The sequence below is a fragment of the Castor canadensis genome, chromosome 14, assembly GCF_047511655.1.
Source record: "Castor canadensis chromosome 14, mCasCan1.hap1v2, whole genome shotgun sequence".
NCBI lineage: Eukaryota > Metazoa > Chordata > Mammalia > Rodentia > Castoridae > Castor > Castor canadensis.
Genome location: NC_133399.1, coordinates 1428533 through 1445074, shown reverse-complemented (window position 1 = coordinate 1445074; position 16542 = coordinate 1428533). Strand labels below are relative to the sequence as shown.

General features: G+C 59.8%; 2 protein-coding genes and 1 non-coding gene across 4 annotated transcripts; 2 read left to right on the top strand and 1 right to left on the bottom strand.

The window, feature by feature from the left end:
• Window positions 1-81: 81 nt before the first annotated feature.
• Window positions 82-205, bottom strand: LOC141417087 (small nucleolar RNA SNORA31). The gene has a single exon (XR_012441711.1). It is a non-coding gene; the product is annotated as a small nucleolar RNA SNORA31 (small nucleolar RNA).
• A 1421-nt stretch (window positions 206-1626) lies between these two features.
• Window positions 1627-11872, top strand: Gmip (GEM interacting protein). Its single transcript, XM_020165007.2, has 21 exons — window positions 1627-1747; window positions 2714-2798; window positions 3290-3374; window positions 3468-3525; window positions 3833-3958; window positions 4053-4117; window positions 4213-4320; window positions 5062-5142; window positions 5225-5395; window positions 5479-5616; window positions 5978-6174; window positions 6450-6556; window positions 6627-6716; window positions 6954-7031; window positions 7112-7266; window positions 7467-7655; window positions 7758-7895; window positions 8002-8198; window positions 8456-8843; window positions 10767-10818; window positions 10948-11872. Exons 1-21 carry the CDS (start codon window positions 1729-1731, stop codon window positions 11328-11330), a joined length of 2910 nt encoding a protein of 969 aa, XP_020020596.1. The 5' UTR covers window positions 1627-1728; the 3' UTR covers window positions 11331-11872.
• Window positions 11873-12004: 132 nt separating this feature from the next.
• Window positions 12005-15883, top strand: Lpar2 (lysophosphatidic acid receptor 2). Of its 2 annotated transcripts, none has more exons than XM_074053659.1 (3): window positions 12005-12420; window positions 13478-14219; window positions 15330-15883. In XM_074053659.1, exons 2-3 carry the CDS (start codon window positions 13478-13480, stop codon window positions 15641-15643), a joined length of 1056 nt encoding a protein of 351 aa, XP_073909760.1. In that variant the 5' UTR covers window positions 12005-12420; the 3' UTR covers window positions 15644-15883. The 2 variants fall into 2 exon arrangements, with proteins under 2 accessions (XP_073909760.1, XP_020020567.2); XM_020164978.2 differs by lacking the exon at window positions 12005-12420 and adding an exon at window positions 12640-12767.
• Window positions 15884-16542: the final 659 nt, after the last annotated feature.

Genomic DNA, 16542 nt, shown 5'->3' with positions numbered 1-16542 from the left:
GTCACGGAGGTGAAGGACTCTCTACCTCAGACCGCTTGAGCCACACCTCCAATCCTTTGTTGTTTTGGGGTGTTTTCCCCCTGGTATATTCCCTGATTCGGCCTGGGCTGCACAAAGACAAAAAGTGCATGATTCCTTTCTCTTGCATCCTAGTGCAAACCAAAAGAACAACAGCAGATTGTTCCGGGTCTACCAGTGGATGCGATGTTTGTGCTATTTTTGAGACAGAGTCTTCCTTCAGCCAGGCCAGCTTGGACCACGATTCCCCATTTATGCTTCCTGCAACAGCCAGGGTGACATGCGCGTGCCACCACCCTGCTTTTTCTATTGAGATGGGGGTCTCACAAATTCTGCCCAGGCTGGCCTGTAACTGCACCCCAATCTCAGCCTCCTGCAGGCCTAGGATGACAGGTGCAGGCCACCGCCAGCTATTGGTTGAGATGGGGTCTCAGACTTTTTGCCCAGGGTGGCCTCAAACCATGATACTCCCATTCTCTGCCTCCCCAGTAAAGCAGGATTCCAGGCATGAGCCACTGGCCCCCGTTTTCTAGTTGAACACACAGCCCGTCTCAATGTTTTCTGCACGTTCTAACTGGAGGCACCGGGAGAAGCTGAGGGTGAAGGGTACTTTTTCATTTCCCATAGAAGGAGAACTCACCTTCCTCAGCTTGTGGAAGGTGGTGCACGCCATCACGGCCTGCCTGGGGTCATGTTCCTTGGGGTCCTGGGAACTGTACCATCTCACTGCACTGGCCAGGGCCCTGGCTGGAATGTGACCCAGAATCCTGACTCAGTCCCTGGGGTGGTAGTGACCTTCCCTTCAAAGGACACTCACTCAACTCAAGAAGTCAGCGTGGGCAGCAGAGCTAGCCACAGCCAGCTGGGGATTGCTTGTCTCTTGGCAATAGCCAAAAGCTGGGGGGTGCTGAGTTCCACGTGTGCTTTAAAGTCAACTTCCATCCAAACCTTGCGTGGCGCTGGGCGTGGTGGTACTCACAGTGGGGACCCTCCCTCCCCCCTGCGCAGTGGGACCTCGGTGCCCTCCCCCTCCCCGCTGCCTTGTCCACAGCCCACCCCTTGGCTTCGTGGCAGGAGGGGGAAGAGGCGGAAAGCAGCCAGATGGCCAGGGTTTGGGGAGGGGCGGGGCACTGGCAGAGGGACGAGCCTTGGAGGTCGCAGAACAGGGGTCTCTGTGTCCAGCTCTTCAGGTCTCCGGGGGGTCCCTGGCATCAAGAGGGACCTCTGATTCCGCCGGAGTCCTGCGGGACGTCAGCCCTCCACCAGAGGGCGCCACGGCCCGGGTCGGCCGGTGTCGATCCCGGGATCGCAGAGGCCGGCGGGCAGGGGGGTCACTGGGTCGGAGGGTGTGGAAGCTTCTCAGGCAGGCACCCCAGGCCGGCAGACTCTGTAGGGACACCGGGTTCTGTGGGCTTTGGGGCGGCACAAGGGACCCCCCGGCCTGGATGAAGTCCTCGGATGCCTCGGTCCGGAGCGCGGCGGCCCCGCCAGGCCGGGCTTCAGGCAGCCGCAGCCGGGGCTTCCGGGCCGCGGGGTGTGGCCGTGGGGCGTGGCCTGCTGTGGGCGTGGTCGCCGTGGGCGTGGCTTCTGCCGCGGGGGCGTGGTCGGGGCTGGGCGGCGGCGGCGGCGGCAGGAAATCGGGGCTGGTCCCCGCGGGCGCGCGACTTCATCCGCGTCCCGGTCCCCGCCGAGCGACCCCCGGACCTCGCCATGGACGCCGCAGAGCCGGGTAACGGGGTCTGGGGTGCGGGCATCAGGGGAAGCCTGCCATGGCCGTCCCTTCCTGACTTCCTACATCGAGGAGCCCCGCTTGTCACTCTCGGTCCCCAGAGCCGGGAGCCCATCGTTGAATGGGAAGGATGCAGGGATCCCACACTGCGGGGACCCCCAATCCGGGGGGAGCGCGGGACGCCGGCCTTGGTCGCCCCCGTACCCCGCTTCCGAGCCCTCACCCCGGACGCCTGGGGGAAGGGGCCCAGGAAGGGGAAGTGCCCGCTTCTGCTTCTGATTTTTGTGATGGGGGCAGGGTGTCACGGCCGCGGGTGGACAGGGCAAGGCGGTGGGATCCCCTCGGGGCGCCCCCATGGCGTCCGGGGCCGGACAGTGCGAGGCTGGGGCCGCCGGCGGGGAGAGGCGGGGGCGGCGGCAGAAATGTGGCGAGGTCCGACTTGTGCTTCCGGCTGTCTTTGTGTCTCAGTTGTTGTCTGTAGAGTGTCATCCAGTCTTTCTGTCCCTCGTGATTTCGATCTGGCCTTGTGTGTGTGTGTGTGTGTGTGTGTGTGTGTGTGTGTGTGTGTGTGTACACCGCAGGCTCTGGACCTGTGTGTCCCACGTGTATTTCCATCTGTCCGGCCTAGGGTCCATGTGGTTCCATTGTCAAGCTGGCTCCCTCCTCCACGAGAGCATAGCTGCATCCGGGAGGCCTTGGGTTTGTTGCTGGGTTCTGGGGTCAGCCGCCCCTCGGAGCAGCTGTCTGTGTTTGCCTGTGTCTGGGTCCATCTGACTACCTGAGTTGGCCTCACCGAAGCTGACTGTCCCATCCCCCACCCACTCTCCACCCAGTCTCTCTCTCTCTCTCTCTCTCTCTCTCTCTCTCTCTCTCACCCCCTGGTTGAGGTGCTGATTGCAGAGCCGTGGGTGGAGGGAGGCAGTGGTTGGCCCATGTGTTACACTCATACTCACTCCCTTCCCACAGGGCTCCCTCCAGCTCCGGAGAGCAGGAAGAGATACAGTGACATCTTCTGGAGTCTGGACAACCTCGAGATCTCCCTAGGGAACGTGTGAGTCTGAGCCTGGGTCACCCATATCCTCCCAGGATTCCCCCCAAACACCTAACCATTGGGTGCTCTGAAGCCTCCCTGGGAACCTGCAACCTCTGAACCCGCTTGGCTGAGAACCTGAGATGTGTGCCCCAGGTGGTGGTCCTAAGACCCCACCAATACCCTTCTTGTGACCCCTTAACATAGTTCCGATCACTACACTTCTGCTCTGTGAACCCCAGTTACCTTTCTGAAGTCCTATTACAAACCTCCCCTGAGACTGGCGCTGTAGTTCTGAGCTGGAGCCTCTACCTAGCACGTACAAGGCCCTGCGTTCAATTCCTCCAGTACCCCAAAAAACGAAAAGAAAATAGCTCACCTGGTTCCCTCCCAGATTCTCAGCCTTCCCAGACACAAGAGATGCCCCAGCGGTGGCATCCATACTGTATCCCAATCTGCCCCAGCATCCCCAGCACCTTCCCCCATATACAGAGGGCATCCTCCCCTTCCAGGACCTTCGATATGTTGGCTGGAGACACTGCACTTCCAGAAGACCCGGAGCCTCACAAGGCTGCCCCAGCCACTGTGGCGAGTGAGGTGACAGAGAGGAGGGGACTGAGGCAGGGGGGGTTGGGGGAAGGTGGGATCCCTGCCCTGCTTTGCTCCTGACTTCTGTCTCCCTCCCCCCAGACCAGTGAAGGCAGCCGTTGGAGCGGCCCCTCCCTGGAGGCTCCTGTGCCCCTCACAGGTAGGGGGTCTCTGAGGGGAGGACAGCGAGCAGAGAAGGGAGCCCCTCCTTCATTACGTCATCGCTGATCCTGTTCCGTGCAGCGGACACAGCAGTGCATACAGCATAGCTGTGCCCCTGGCCTCAGGGATCCCCCAGTCTGGGTAGAGACTGTTAAAATTGCAACCAGGACAGCAATCCCAAGTTGGATTTTTTGGGGAGCTGGGAGGGTACAGTACAGGGACCACTGGCCTGGTCTGGGGACTCAGGGAAGGCTTCCACAGGAAAGCAGGGGTCAGAGTTCAGGGGGTCCAACCATGTGCCCCAGGGGAAGAACTGGACTTGCGACTCATTCGGACAAAGGGGGGCGTGGATGCAGCCTTGGATTACGCCAAGACATGGAGCCGCTATGCCAAGGAGCTGCTGGCCTGGACAGAGAAGAGAGCCAGCTATGGTGAGGACCCCTTCCACCCCGCCCCACTCCCCAAGCTGGGCCCAAACCCCAGCTGCATCCAGACTCCTTCTGTCTTCCCCTCTCCCCTCCCCAGAGGTGGAGTTTGCCAAAAGTATCATGAAAATCGCCGAGGCTGGCAAAGTGTCCATCCACCAACAGGTAGCCGTGACTAAACCTCCCCAGAGCCCAAACCCCTCAGGACCCCATCCCTGTCCCCCTGAATCTTCACAAGCCCTCTTACACCCCACCTTCAGAGTCATATGCCACTTCAGTACATCTACACCCTGTTTCTGGAACATGACCTCAGCCTGGGAACTCTGGCCATGGACACGGTGGCCCAGCAAAAAAGAGACTACTACCAGGTGAGGGGCAGAGCGTGATGGTGACCGGGGCATCCTGTTGTCCTTGTGTTCCCTTCAGGAACTTGCCCAAGGTCACCCGGCAGAGATTCAGATGGATTTCCTGTGTGATTGCAAAACTGTGCGGTGTTTGTTGGGGAGGGGGATGGGGGGACGTGAGTGCTGTGTTCTCAGGGAGAAAACCTCGGTGTGTCCAGGTCCAGGCAGAAAGGACGAGGTGATCACTGGTCCTAGACCCTGGGGAGAGGAGACAGACTCAGAAAAGTGGCCAAGCACCAGGTGCTGCTAGCTCATGCCTCAGGAGGCAGAGATTAGAAGGATTACGGTTCAAAGCCAGCCCGGGCAAATAGTTCGAGAGACCCTATCTCGAAAAAACCATCACAACAAAAGGGTTGATGGACTGACTCAAGGTGTAGGCCGTGAGTTCAAACCCCAGTCCAGTCTCGAAAAATACCCAACACAAAACAGGGCTGGTAGAGTGGCTCGAGTGACAGAGCGCCTGGCTAGCATGAGTTCAAACCCCCGAACCCCACCAAAAAAAAAAAATTGGCCCAAGGCCAGTGGTTGTGTGCAAACCAAAAGCCCTGGGTTTAATTCTTAGCCCTGCAAAAAAAAAAAAAGAAAAGAAAAAGGGATTCTAGAGGAAGATAGAGGAGGACAAGGGTGCACGGAGTGGAGGGACAGGTGAGTCGTGCCTGTGTGGTGTCCCTAAGGCTGCCCATCCACTTCTTCCACCCTTGCCAGCCCCTGGCCGCCAAACGGACTGAGATTGAAAAGTGGAGGAAGGAGTTCAAGGAACAGTGGCTGAAGGAGCAGAAGCGAATGGTGAGGCCGAGCGGGTGGAGGGTGGCAGGCTAAAGAATGCATTTGAGAGATCGGGGTGCTGACCGTCCCCACGGCCCCCCAGAACGAGGCGGTGCAGGCACTGCGTCGGGCCCAGCTCCAGTATGTGCAACGTAGCGAGGACCTGCGAGCGCGCTCCCAGGGGTCCCCCGAGGACCCAGCACCCCAGGCTTCGCCAGGACCCAGCAAACAGCAGGAGCGGCGCCGGCGCTCCCGAGAGGAGGCCCAGGCCAAGGTGGGGTCCCCCAGCATTTGACACCCCCCATACACACCCTCTGCCCCCTTCCACACACACCCCCTACGCCTCGGTTTCCCCAGGCGCAGGAGGCCGAGGCACTGTATCAGGCCTGCGTCCGAGAGGCCAATGCACGGCAGCAGGACCTGGAGACCACCAAGCAGCGGATCGTGTCGCATGTGCGCAAGCTGGTCTTGCAAGGGGACGAAGTGCTAAGGCGGGTGAGGCCCTTATTCTTGTCCACCCTTCTGTCACCATTTGGGCAACCTGCTAAGTACCCCTCGCCTCTGATCCTGTGCACACCTTGGGATGCCAGGACTCTGCATTTCCTTCCCCAGCCCAAACCCTGACCACGCCCCTGTCCAAGCTGGCAAGCAACCCTATGCCACCCAGCCACTGTAGATAACCACGCCCCCCCCGACGACCACGCCCTTCTCAGCCACGCCCTTCTCAGCCACGCCCCCATGCTCTGCTGAGACCCCCCCAGCAAGCGTTCAGGCTCTGCCCCAGCTCTGGTGGCTCCTCCCCCAGGGTTCCAGGCCCCGCCCATCCCTGACACCTGGCTCCACCTCCCTCCATCAGGTGACCCTGGGCCTGTTTGGGCTGCGCGGCGCACAGGCGGAGCGCGGCCCCCGCGCCTTTGCGGCCCTGGCTGAGTGCTGCGCGCCCTTCCAGCCTGGCCAGCGCTACCAGGAGTTCGTGCGGCTGCTGCAGCCCGACGCCCCGCCGCCCCCGCCACCTGCCTTCTGCTTCCAGGAGTTCTCGCCAGCCGTGCACAGGTGCGCCCCAGCCGCGGGTTTGGGAACCAGCGCAGAGATGCCGTGCCAGGCTGTTGGCACCATAGGGCTGAGTACTCCAGGTTGGAGAGTTCACAGTTCTTAGAGGTTGCAGTCCTGGGAGGGTCAGGACTGTGGGGCTAGTGCACCAGAGCCCTGAGATGATTCAGGGCTTGCAACATTGCACACACAAGGCCTTGAAGTTGGGACCTAGACATGGTGCTGTCACCTGGCGCCAGTTTCCTGGGGGCGGACCCCTCAAAGCCCTCTCCTCGCAGCTCCCCTCTGGACTCCAGAAAGAAGCTCTCTGGGCCTCTGCCTCCGAGGCTGGACGAGAGTTCAGCAGAGCCGGGCTCTTGGGAGGACACCAGTTTAGGCTGCCAGGGTAAGTGTGGCCAGGGCGAGTGGGACTGGTGTCAGGACTCAGGTCATCTTACCAACCTGTCCCCACCCAGGGACTCCAGGCCCCACTCCAGGCAGTGATGTGGACAGCGTGGGCGGCGGCAGTGAGTCTCGATCCCTGGACTCTCCCACTTCCAGCCCAGGTGAGGACAAGTCCTGACCTTGACCCAACCCCCCCTCCTTTGCCCCTCCATTGCTAACCTACCCTTTGACCTCTGACCTATCCTCCACCCCGACCTGTTTCCTCAATCGCTGACCCATTGTCTTGATGGATGCGTTTCCAACCCTTAACCTCTGACCTCTGACCCTCCCCAAGGGTGGATTCTGGGTCTCTTTAATCCTGGAATCTCCCCATGACCCCTGTGATCCTCTGACCCCAGGCCCTGCAACACGGCATCTGGTGAAGGCCTCATCCATAGGCACGGAGTCCTCAGATGACTTCGAGGAGCGAGATCCTGGTGAGGCTGAGGAGAGGGTGTGGTGCTGAGGGGTGGGGTTGGGGGGCAGGACCCGGCACCCTGACCCTGTCTCCCTGCAGACCTGGGAGATGGGCTGGAGAACGGGCTGGGAAGCCCCTTCCGGAAGTGGACGCTGTCCACCGCGGCTCAGACCCACCGGCTGCGACGGCTACGGGGCCCAGCCAAGTGCCGAGAGTGTGAAACCTTCATGGTCAGCGGGACAGAGTGTGAGGAGGTGTGGCCTGGGCGGACGACCTAGTGACCTCTGCTGACCCCGGTGACTTCTCTGACCTGAGAGCCCCACCACCTTCCAGTCCCTGGGACCCTCCCTAATCTGATGAGCTCCTCTGTGTCCCCATTCTGTGAGGATACTCAGGACCTTTTCAGTCCCCTGCTGATCCCCAGCGATCTTCCGATCCTGTGACCTTTCCTCAGTGCCTCCTGACCTGCCACAAGCGCTGCCTTGAGACTCTGCTGATCCTCTGTGGACACCGGCGGCTCCCAGCCCGGACGCCCCTCTTTGGTGTGGACTTCCTCCAGCTCCCCAGGGACTTCCCCGAGGAGGTCCCCTTCGTGGTCACCAAGTGCACGGCCGAGATCGAACACCGGGCCCTGGGTGTGCAGGTGCCACCTTGATCCTTGATCACTTGCCCATCCCCACAAGTGACCTGACACCATCGATGGCCACATCACAAGCCGGGTGTCCCTTTCCCGTTTTCTGCACAGGGCATCTACCGGGTGAGCGGGTCCCGGGTCCGTGTGGAGCGGCTGTGCCAGGCCTTCGAAAATGGCCGTGCTTTGGTGGAGCTTTCTGGAAACTCACCTCACGATGTCACAAGTGTCCTCAAACGGTTCCTGCAGGAGGTGGGTGCCCAGGGGGCTTAGCGGGTGGTGGGCCAGGCCGGCTCGAGCCGAGGCCCCTCAGCGGCCCACCCACACTCATGCCCCCCACCGCCCATTCCACCCCCAGCTCACCGACCCCGTGGTCCCCTTCCACTTCTACGACGCCTTCATCTCTCTGGCTAAGACCCTGCATGCAGACCCTGGGGACGACCCCGGGACCCCCAGCCCCAGCCCTGAGGTTATCCGCTCGCTGAAGACCCTCTTGGTACACCTGCCCGACTCTAACTACAACACCCTGCGGCACCTGGTGGCCCATCTGTTCAGGTGTGCACTCAAAATGTGACCCCCCCCCTTCCTGTGGCTGACCCCCGACCTCTGACCTTTGACATTTCCTGAGCTCTGAGCCTTAACCCCGGTATTGACACCTGACTCCCAGCTCCGGTCATGGGGCTGCTGGTCTGTCTCACCAGTGACGGGGATGACCACGTCCCTGTGACAGGGGCAAGTTCCCGCTAGGCTGGAACCTTTGACCGGTGACCTTGAACCTCACACCTGACCCCTGTTGTCACCCCCATCCTCAGGGTGGCCGCACAGTTTGAGGAAAACAAGATGTCTCCCAACAACTTGGGAATTGTATTTGGGCCGACGTTGCTGCGGCCGCCGGATGGTCCGAGGGCAGGCGGTGCCAGCCCTGTCACCTGCCTGCTGGACTCCGGACACCAGGCTCAACTTGTTGAGTTCCTCATCGTGCACTACGAGCGGATCTTCGGGATGGACGAGCTCCCCCTGACCACCGAGCCCCTGCCCCAAGACCCCAGCCCGGTCCCTGGGCCCCTCACAGCCAGCCCCCAGCCTCCACCTCTGATCCTGGTCCAAGAACCACAGTCCCCAGCCGTAGCCGGGGAGCCCAGCCCAGACCCCAAGTCCCACAGCGCCCTGGAGAAGCATCCCGAGGCCACGCCCACCGAGGTAGGGACCTGCTGACCTTTAACTCTCTCAATCTTGCTTTTGCTTTTTTTTGTTGTTGTTTTTTTTGTTGTTTTGGCTTTTTGTGCAACACTGAGGTTTGAACTCAGGGCTTAGAGCTTGCAAAGCAGGTGCTCTTTCACTTCAGTCACACTTTTTCTGTGTCCAGTCCACTTTTTCTGTTCTTTTTTTTCACGGTGGCCTCAAACTTGCTATGTTGCCCGTGCTGGCCTCAAACTCTCAATCCTCCTACCTCAGCCTTCCCGAGTGCTGGGATTACAGGCCTGTACCACCATGCCCTACCTTCACTCTCTCTTTCCTTCCTTCCTCCTTTAACCTGTGCTCATTCTGGAAGGAATGAAGTGGGTTAGGAAGGAAGGGGTGGGTGACAATGGGTTAGCAGCGGGGACGGCCCTGCTGTGCAACAGAATATCTATTAAACACCTACTGTGTGCCCAGCATCCTTCTAGCCTTTTCAGATAGATACCTCAGTGAGCGACCTAGTTAAATGCTTTTGGTGTCTGCATTCTCCTGGCGAAAGACGAGCAAAAACAATGTGATACAAGTCAGTTACACAGGACGTAGCAAGATGACAGTGTAACGCAAGAAATAGTGAGTGAGGATGGGTGAGGTGAGAGAAGTTTGTAGCAGTAATAGGACAATAGGGGCAGGTCTTAGGGAACAGGTGGATTTAAGCAAAGTCTGGAAGACAGTGAGGATGGAGCAAGCTATGTGTAAATCCAGTGCTCAGCCAGTGCAAAGGCCCTGAGGTAGAGCAGGCCTGGTGTGTTCAGAACTGCAGTCCTGCACTGCAGTGAATGAGGGAGGGGAAAGCGGGTGGAAGTGAAGCCCAAGAGCGTTTGGCCTGCGGCTGGGGTGTAGCTCAGCGGTTAGCCATAGGTGGAGCATGCACCAAGGCCCTAGGTTCTGTCCCCGGCAAGGGGAAGGAAGAGAAGGGAAGAGGAGGGAAAGGAAAGAAAGAAGGGAAGGCGAGAAGGAGGGAAGGAAGGAAGGATTGGAAAGGAGGAAAGAAGAATTGGAAGGAGGGAGGGAAGGGAGGAGGAATGGAAGGAAGGAAAAGCTGGAAGGGTTGGAAGGGTTGGAAAGGAGGAGGGAAGATGGTTGGAAGGAGGGACAGAAGGAAGGAAGGAAAGGTAGGTCCGGATGGCTCTGCCAGCTCCTGTGGACTGTGTACCTACTAATCACATGTGGGCCACCACTGAGCGCTTACTCTGCACAGACCATGGACCACCAGTAAACGCACACCTACTGTGGGAGGGGCTGTCGGGGCTTCCCGTCACCTGTCATCTTTGCACAGCCCTGAGAGGCACATTACTATCCGTGAAAGCCAGAGCTGCCTGAACCAGAAAAAGGCCACTCTGGGCAGCCAGAAGGATCCTTGCCCGAGGCTTGGGCATGGAGTGGGGAGAGGGACCTCTGTCCCGGGAATGCTGCTGCCCTCACCATTCCTGAGAGCAAGGACCCCCTGCTCAGCAGCCTGGGAGCCCTGGGTCTCAAGCACCGGAATGAGTCGTAAAGTGCTCAGGACAGGGTTGGATGGACCCCTGGAAAGAACTCGAGCTGCCATTATTAATTAGCTAAGGACAGAACAGAGAGAATAAGCGGAGAGACTAAAAAGCGGACACGAGATGGGTAAAAGTGCAGAGCACAGAGCATGGTCGCAGACTGGTACCCAGAAGGCATCGCCTGCTCCTGATGGCTGGGTCTCCCTCTGCTGGCTCTCTGCTCAGCGGAGAGCTCACAGGATTAAGGGCAGCTGATCAGTGAGGAACACTTGTAAGGTCACAATCTGTCCCCAAATACCAAACTGCGAAGGAACTTTTGTACGCCCAAAAAGCCTGTGGCTCTCCAACAGTCTCAAAAAACTTATTGTTGGGAGTCCCATTCTCGGATTTCTCCCTGCAGGATGACCAAAGAGAGGAAGTGACCGAAGACTCCCAAGACCAGGGAGGGAAAGGTGAGTGTGCGGAGTAACTCAGGAGTTCTGGGGCTGCCCGTGTCCTGGGGTGGCTCTGCTGAGTTACAGCTCCTGGGGAAACATCCAGAGGACGTGGGGTTGCTTAGCACTGACCCTTCTACCCCACAGTGTCCAGCCAAGGCCCTGAGGACTCACCACTGGGAACACAGCCCCGTGGCCACTTCAGTCGCCAGCCAGTGAAGTATCCCCGTGGGGGCGTGAGGCCCGTCACCCACCAGCTATCCGGCTTGGCCATGGTGGCCTCCAAGCTGTGCGAGGAAGCCCCGGTCACCCCAGTAACCCCAGCACACAGAGGGAGCTTGAGGGGGCGAGCGCCCAGCCCTGCTGCAGCCTCCTCAGAAGGCAGCCCCCTGCGCCGTACCCCACTCCCCAAGCACTTTGAGATCACGCAGGAGACCGCCCGGCTCCTTTCTAAGCTGGACAGCGAGGCTGTGCCCAGGGCCACCTGCTGCCCTGACCCCCAGTCTGAAGAAGCTGAAGACCATCTCTGACCACCCCACCACCCTAAGGGGCGACCCACCTCCTCCTACCTGGTGGCCACCATCAGGCCAGAAGTTCAGTGGGACTGGTTGCGTGTGTGCGTGTGCATGTGTGCGTGCCTGTGTGTGTGTGGGGGGGGGGTGTCCAAAGAGTTCCTGTAAAAGACTACATGCCTGCAGAAGGCCTAAAACACTTTTGGGGGTAATGTCCCAAAATCCAGCTCCCTACAGACAACAGGGGGTTGCAAGCATCAGGACCACTCAGGTTCAGCGGTCACCACTCAGGGTCACCACTCAGGGTTGGGTCAAGAAACAGGTCTTTGGCTGTGCTCACTCCCCCACCCCCACCTGCCTCCTTGTCTGCATCCACGGACCGACCAGCCGTGTGGATTGGGGGGGGCAGACCACATTCCACATCCTGGTGGTGCCTGGGGTCTGGTGGTCCCTAAATGTGTCATGTATATATATATATATATATGTGTGTGTGTGTGTCTCCTAGCTGTCGGACTTTCCCAAGGGAGGATGACAGGGAAGAGACACCAGCAAGAGCAGTATACTCTTTGTCTTCATTTTACCAAGCCAGGGAAACCCAGGCCCTCTCTGCCAGCACTTAGGGCTGGGCCCGGGACACCAGGCTGAGTCACCGGCCCTCCCAGAGCTCCGTGTCCCTGACTCCGTCCTGCATAATCAAACAAATACAGCCAATATAACCAGGCGCAGATAACCGGGACAATGGGACTGTGTGCTGCTGGGCGTGGGAGCCGGGAAGGAGGCCGCAAGGCAAAGTGGGAGAGACTGTCAGAAACATGACTGCCCCCCACCTCCCCTCCCCTGCACCCAAAGGTCCCCGAGGGCTGCGGCGGAGGAAGGGGGGCAGGTGTTGTCGCAAAGTGGAGCAGCAAAAGCTTGGCGGGGGGTCGGGGCCGGTGGGAGCCAAGTCAGATCAGGGCGTGGCCTGTAAATCGGCGGCTGATTGGACGCCAGGGGGAGGGCGGGTAGGGGGTGGGGCGCGGACCCTGAGCCCACCGCCCCGCACGTGGGCCCACCAGAGTCCCCGGGTGGCCGATTCCACCCTAAAGACCCGAGACTGCGGGCACGTGAGGTGTGCAGGGACTGTGGGGGGTGGGGGGACGGAGGAGGGGGGAGCCCCACACCGGAAATGGAGAGGGGCGACCCAAAAGGCCCGCGAGGCGCAGAGGAAAGAGGGGCGGGGGCTGCTGTTCCGGACGACCCCACTTCCGAGGCGGCGGAGGCGGGGCTTCCCCAGGTGGCGGGGGAGGGGCGGGAATCCCCCTCCCCCAGGTGGTGGGGGCGTGGCCTGGCTGCGGGTGGGGCGGGGCTTGGGCGCTCAGCACCGCCGGACGCTGCTGGCTTCCCGCCGCGGTGCAGTCGCCGGGGCCATGGATCGCGCGCCGGCCCCGCGGGCGGCTTGACGGGCGGGCGGCGCAGGTAAGGCGGGTGCGGGTGCGCGGGAGGGCGGGGCACGCCCCCTCCTGTCCCCCGTCCCCCCCCACCCCCGGCCAGTCGCGGCCTTCTATTGTCCCGGAGGACCCCCGAGCCGCCCGATGTCCCGCCTGCTTTCCTGCCGCCCTGCTTGTGGGGCCGCCTGTGAGTTCGGATCGGCCGGGTCACCTTAGCACCGCGCGGGGGTCCCCGCCGGTGACCTCACCGTGGCGCGCACACGCCCGGTTCCTTCCCTGCCACCCCACCCCACCCGACGAGTGACCCGCCCTCCAAATGGTCCCGCAGCTCACGCCCCTTTGTCCTGCCCTCCTCCACCAACTCAGGTGCCCAACCAGGTCGCAGATGGGTGGCACGTGGGCTAGGATGGTAGGTGACATTGCGCTTGGATTCCTTGAGTTTAGAAAGGAAAAAAAAAAAGAAACAGCCATTGATCTGAGATGGCTCATAGGTTTCCTTAGGGGATAAGCAGCAGCTCTCCCCAGCCTCCAGCGCCCACCCCACACACCAGCTGCTTCTGCATCAGCCTGGTCCCCATCACAGCCAGAGGTGCCCGGGCTGCTAAGTCTGTCCCCAGCTCTTCCTGTCCTGATGCTCAGCCCTGGCGGCTGCCTGTGTGTCCTTTTGCAACAAGGGCCACCACGCTGATAGACATCTCTGTCTGTGTGCCTGTGTGTGTGTGTGTGTGTGTCCCCCAGATGGTCACCATGGGCCAGTGCTACCAGAATGAGACCATCAGCTTTTTCTACAACAACAGTGGTAAGGAGCTCAGCTCTCACTGGCGTCCCAAAGATGTAGTGGTGGTGACGCTGGGGCTGACTGTCAGCGTGCTGGTCCTGCTCACCAACCTGCTGGTGATTGCGGCCATCGCCTCCAACCGCCGTTTCCACCAGCCCATTTACTACCTGCTGGGCAACCTGGCCGCGGCCGACCTCTTCGCCGGCGTGGCTTACCTCTTCCTCATGTTCCACACGGGCCCACGCACCGCCCGGCTGTCGCTCAACGGCTGGTTCCTGCGCCAGGGCCTGCTGGACACCAGCCTCACGGCGTCGATGGCCACCCTGCTGGCCATCGCCGTGGAGCGGCACCGCAGTGTGATGGCCGTGCAGCTGCACAGCCGCCTGCCCCGCGGCCGGGTGGTCGCGCTCATCGTGGTGGTGTGGGTGGCCGCCCTGGGCCTGGGGCTGCTGCCCGCACACTTCTGGCACTGTCTCTGTGCCCTGGACCGCTGCTCCCGCATGGCGCCACTGCTCAGCCGCTCCTACCTGGCCGTGTGGGCCCTGTCCAGCCTGCTGGTCTTTGTGCTCATGGTAGCTGTCTACACCCGCATTTTCTTCTACGTGCGAAGACGGGTACAGCGGATGGCCGAGCATGTCAGCTGCCACCCCCGCTACCGGGAGACCACTCTCAGCCTGGTCAAGACCGTCGTCATCATCCTGGGTGAGTGGGGACCACAGGGACCTCATCTCCTCCCTGGCTTATCTTAAGACCGGGAAACGATGGCCAGGCAACAATGGCTCACGCCTGTGACCCTAGGTACTTGGGAGGCTGCGATCAGAAGGATTGCGGTTCCAAGTCAGCCTGGGAAAATAGTTTATGAGACTCCCATCTCCAAAATAAGCAGAGCAAAATGGAGTGGAGGTGTGGCCCGAGTGGTAGAGCGCCTGCTTTGCAAGCGCAAAGCCCTGAGTTCAAATCCCAGTCCCACCAAAAACAAAAAATCTGGGAGTTAATAAGTGACTCATAGTGGGGAGGTCTTGGATGGGAGGTATTCTCCCATAATGTTGGAAAAGAAAACGAAACCCCAAGATAGGACCGGGCAGAGCCTCCAAAGAGGAAAAGGCCCAGGGCCAGAGTGCAAGGAGAAAAAAAGGTGAACACAGTGTCACATTTGCTTCTGTGTTCCATAGGGAACCCTTTAGTTGTTAGCAGGAAGCAAGGTAGCACTCTGGCTACCGGACGGATGTAGAAGGACCCGGATGAGGCTACACCCTACCACCCCAGAGCAAGGATCGACTCTTCCCATCCATCCTTCTCCCTCCATTGGGAGAAAAGGAGGCCTCCTTTCCCCTCAGTGAGCAAATCTCCACGTAGACACATCCAGAACCCTGACCACCCTGTACCAGTTAGGAAAAGTGTGCCTTCTCAGCAGTTCCGCCCATCGCTCTGCAAAGCCAGCAAGACTGGCAGTTATGCCAGGTGCCCGTGGCTCACACCTGTCAGCCTACCTACTTAGGAGGCTGAGATAGGGAGGATCACAGTTCAAGGCCAGCCCCAACAAATAGTTCTTGAGACACCCGCCTCCTCCCCACCCCAACTCCAGAATAACCAGAGCAAAATGGACTGGAGATGTGGCTCAAGGGGCAGGGTGTCTGCTTTGCAAGCAAGCACAAAATCCTGAGTTCAAGCCCCAGGCTCACCAAAAAAATATATATACATATCTCTGTATACACTGGCAGCTTGTGCTGTGCGCGCTGTGTGGTTGCGGTGGGTGCCGGGCCGGGGGTCTCCTGCCAGCTTGCCTTGCTCACCTCGGCCTCCATCCTGCAGGGGCGTTCGTGGTCTGCTGGACTCCAGGCCAGGTGGTACTGCTGCTGGATGGGCTGGACTGCAAGTCCTGCAATGTCCTGGCTGTGGAGAAATATTTCCTGCTCTTGGCTGAGTCCAACTCGCTGGTGAATGCCGTGGTGTACTCCTGCCGCGACGCCGAGATGCGACGTACCTTCCGCCGTCTCCTCTGCTGCCTGTGCCTCCGCTGGTCCCCGCACAAGGCTGCCCGCTACCCACCCTCCACCCAGACAGGCACCAGCACTCAAATCATCCTTCCCGAGAACGGCCACCCCTTGATGGACTCCACCCTCTAGCGACCTTGGCCTTCTGCAGGGGACAGCAAAGCACCGGGTCTGCTGGCCCAGCCACTGGGACAGACTTGAGGCAGACCCATGGTCTGGCATGGCCCGGCTACGCTCAGACACACACTCTTCCTGCCTCGGGACACACAGGTCATCTCCAAGTGCTGGGGACACTGCCACACGGGGCGCAGGAATCAGGCTCTTCCATCATCTCAGGTTTTAGGGGTTTTTAAAGGACATTTTTGTATTTTACTGTGTTTCCGTGGTACATTCTGTGGACTGGTTCCTCCTACATGGTGCTGTGGGGTTCAGGGTGGAGGAGATGCGGGCTGTCCTTGGCTGTGCTGCCCAGTGTGACAGGATAACAAGGATGGACCATGGGTGAACTGTCTTGTGAGGCTGGTTTTCTTTTTTTTTTTTTTTGGTGGGACGGGGGTTTGAACTCAGGGCTTCACACTTGCAAAGCAGGTGCTTTACCGCTGGAGCCACACCTCCAGTCCATTTTGCTCTGGTTATTTTGGAGATAGGGTCTCCCAAACTGTTTCCCAGGTCTGGCCTCCAAGCTTGATCCTCCCAATCTCAGCCTCCCAAGTAGCTAGGATTACAGGCATGAGCCGTGGCACCTGGCCTGAGGCTCAATCTTTAGCAGCACAGACTAAGAGGTGTGGAGGTCAGCTGGGAAGAATTGGTGGCCCTTTGCAGCCTCCAGGGGCTAGCCTGTTTCCAGGAGGGACAAGATACAGGGATAAGCCGTTCTGCTCAGGTCTCCAAAGCATTTATTTTATTTTATTTTATTTATTTTATTTTATTTTGTCATCAACTCAGTCTGACTGTCCCTGTGTCCTGCAAGTGTCTACCATGGCTCAGGCCAGTAGGCATTTCCTCGTTCTCTTCAGTCACTGGCTGGCTGT

Excerpts from the sequence above, each read along its gene's own strand:
- Gmip (XM_020165007.2), top strand. Across the intron at positions 4,118-4,212 it reads AAGTGTCCATCCACCAACAG|AGTCATATGCCACTTCAGTA; the intron begins GTAGCCGTGACT and ends CCCCACCTTCAG. Across the intron at positions 5,143-5,224 it reads TGAAGGAGCAGAAGCGAATG|AACGAGGCGGTGCAGGCACT; the intron begins GTGAGGCCGAGC and ends ACGGCCCCCCAG.
- Lpar2 (XM_074053659.1), top strand. The coding sequence starts at position 13,478 with ATGGTCACCATGGGCCAGTGCTACCAGAATGAGACCATCAGCTTTTTC. Across the intron at positions 14,220-15,329 it reads GACCGTCGTCATCATCCTGG|GGGCGTTCGTGGTCTGCTGG; the intron begins GTGAGTGGGGAC and ends TCCATCCTGCAG.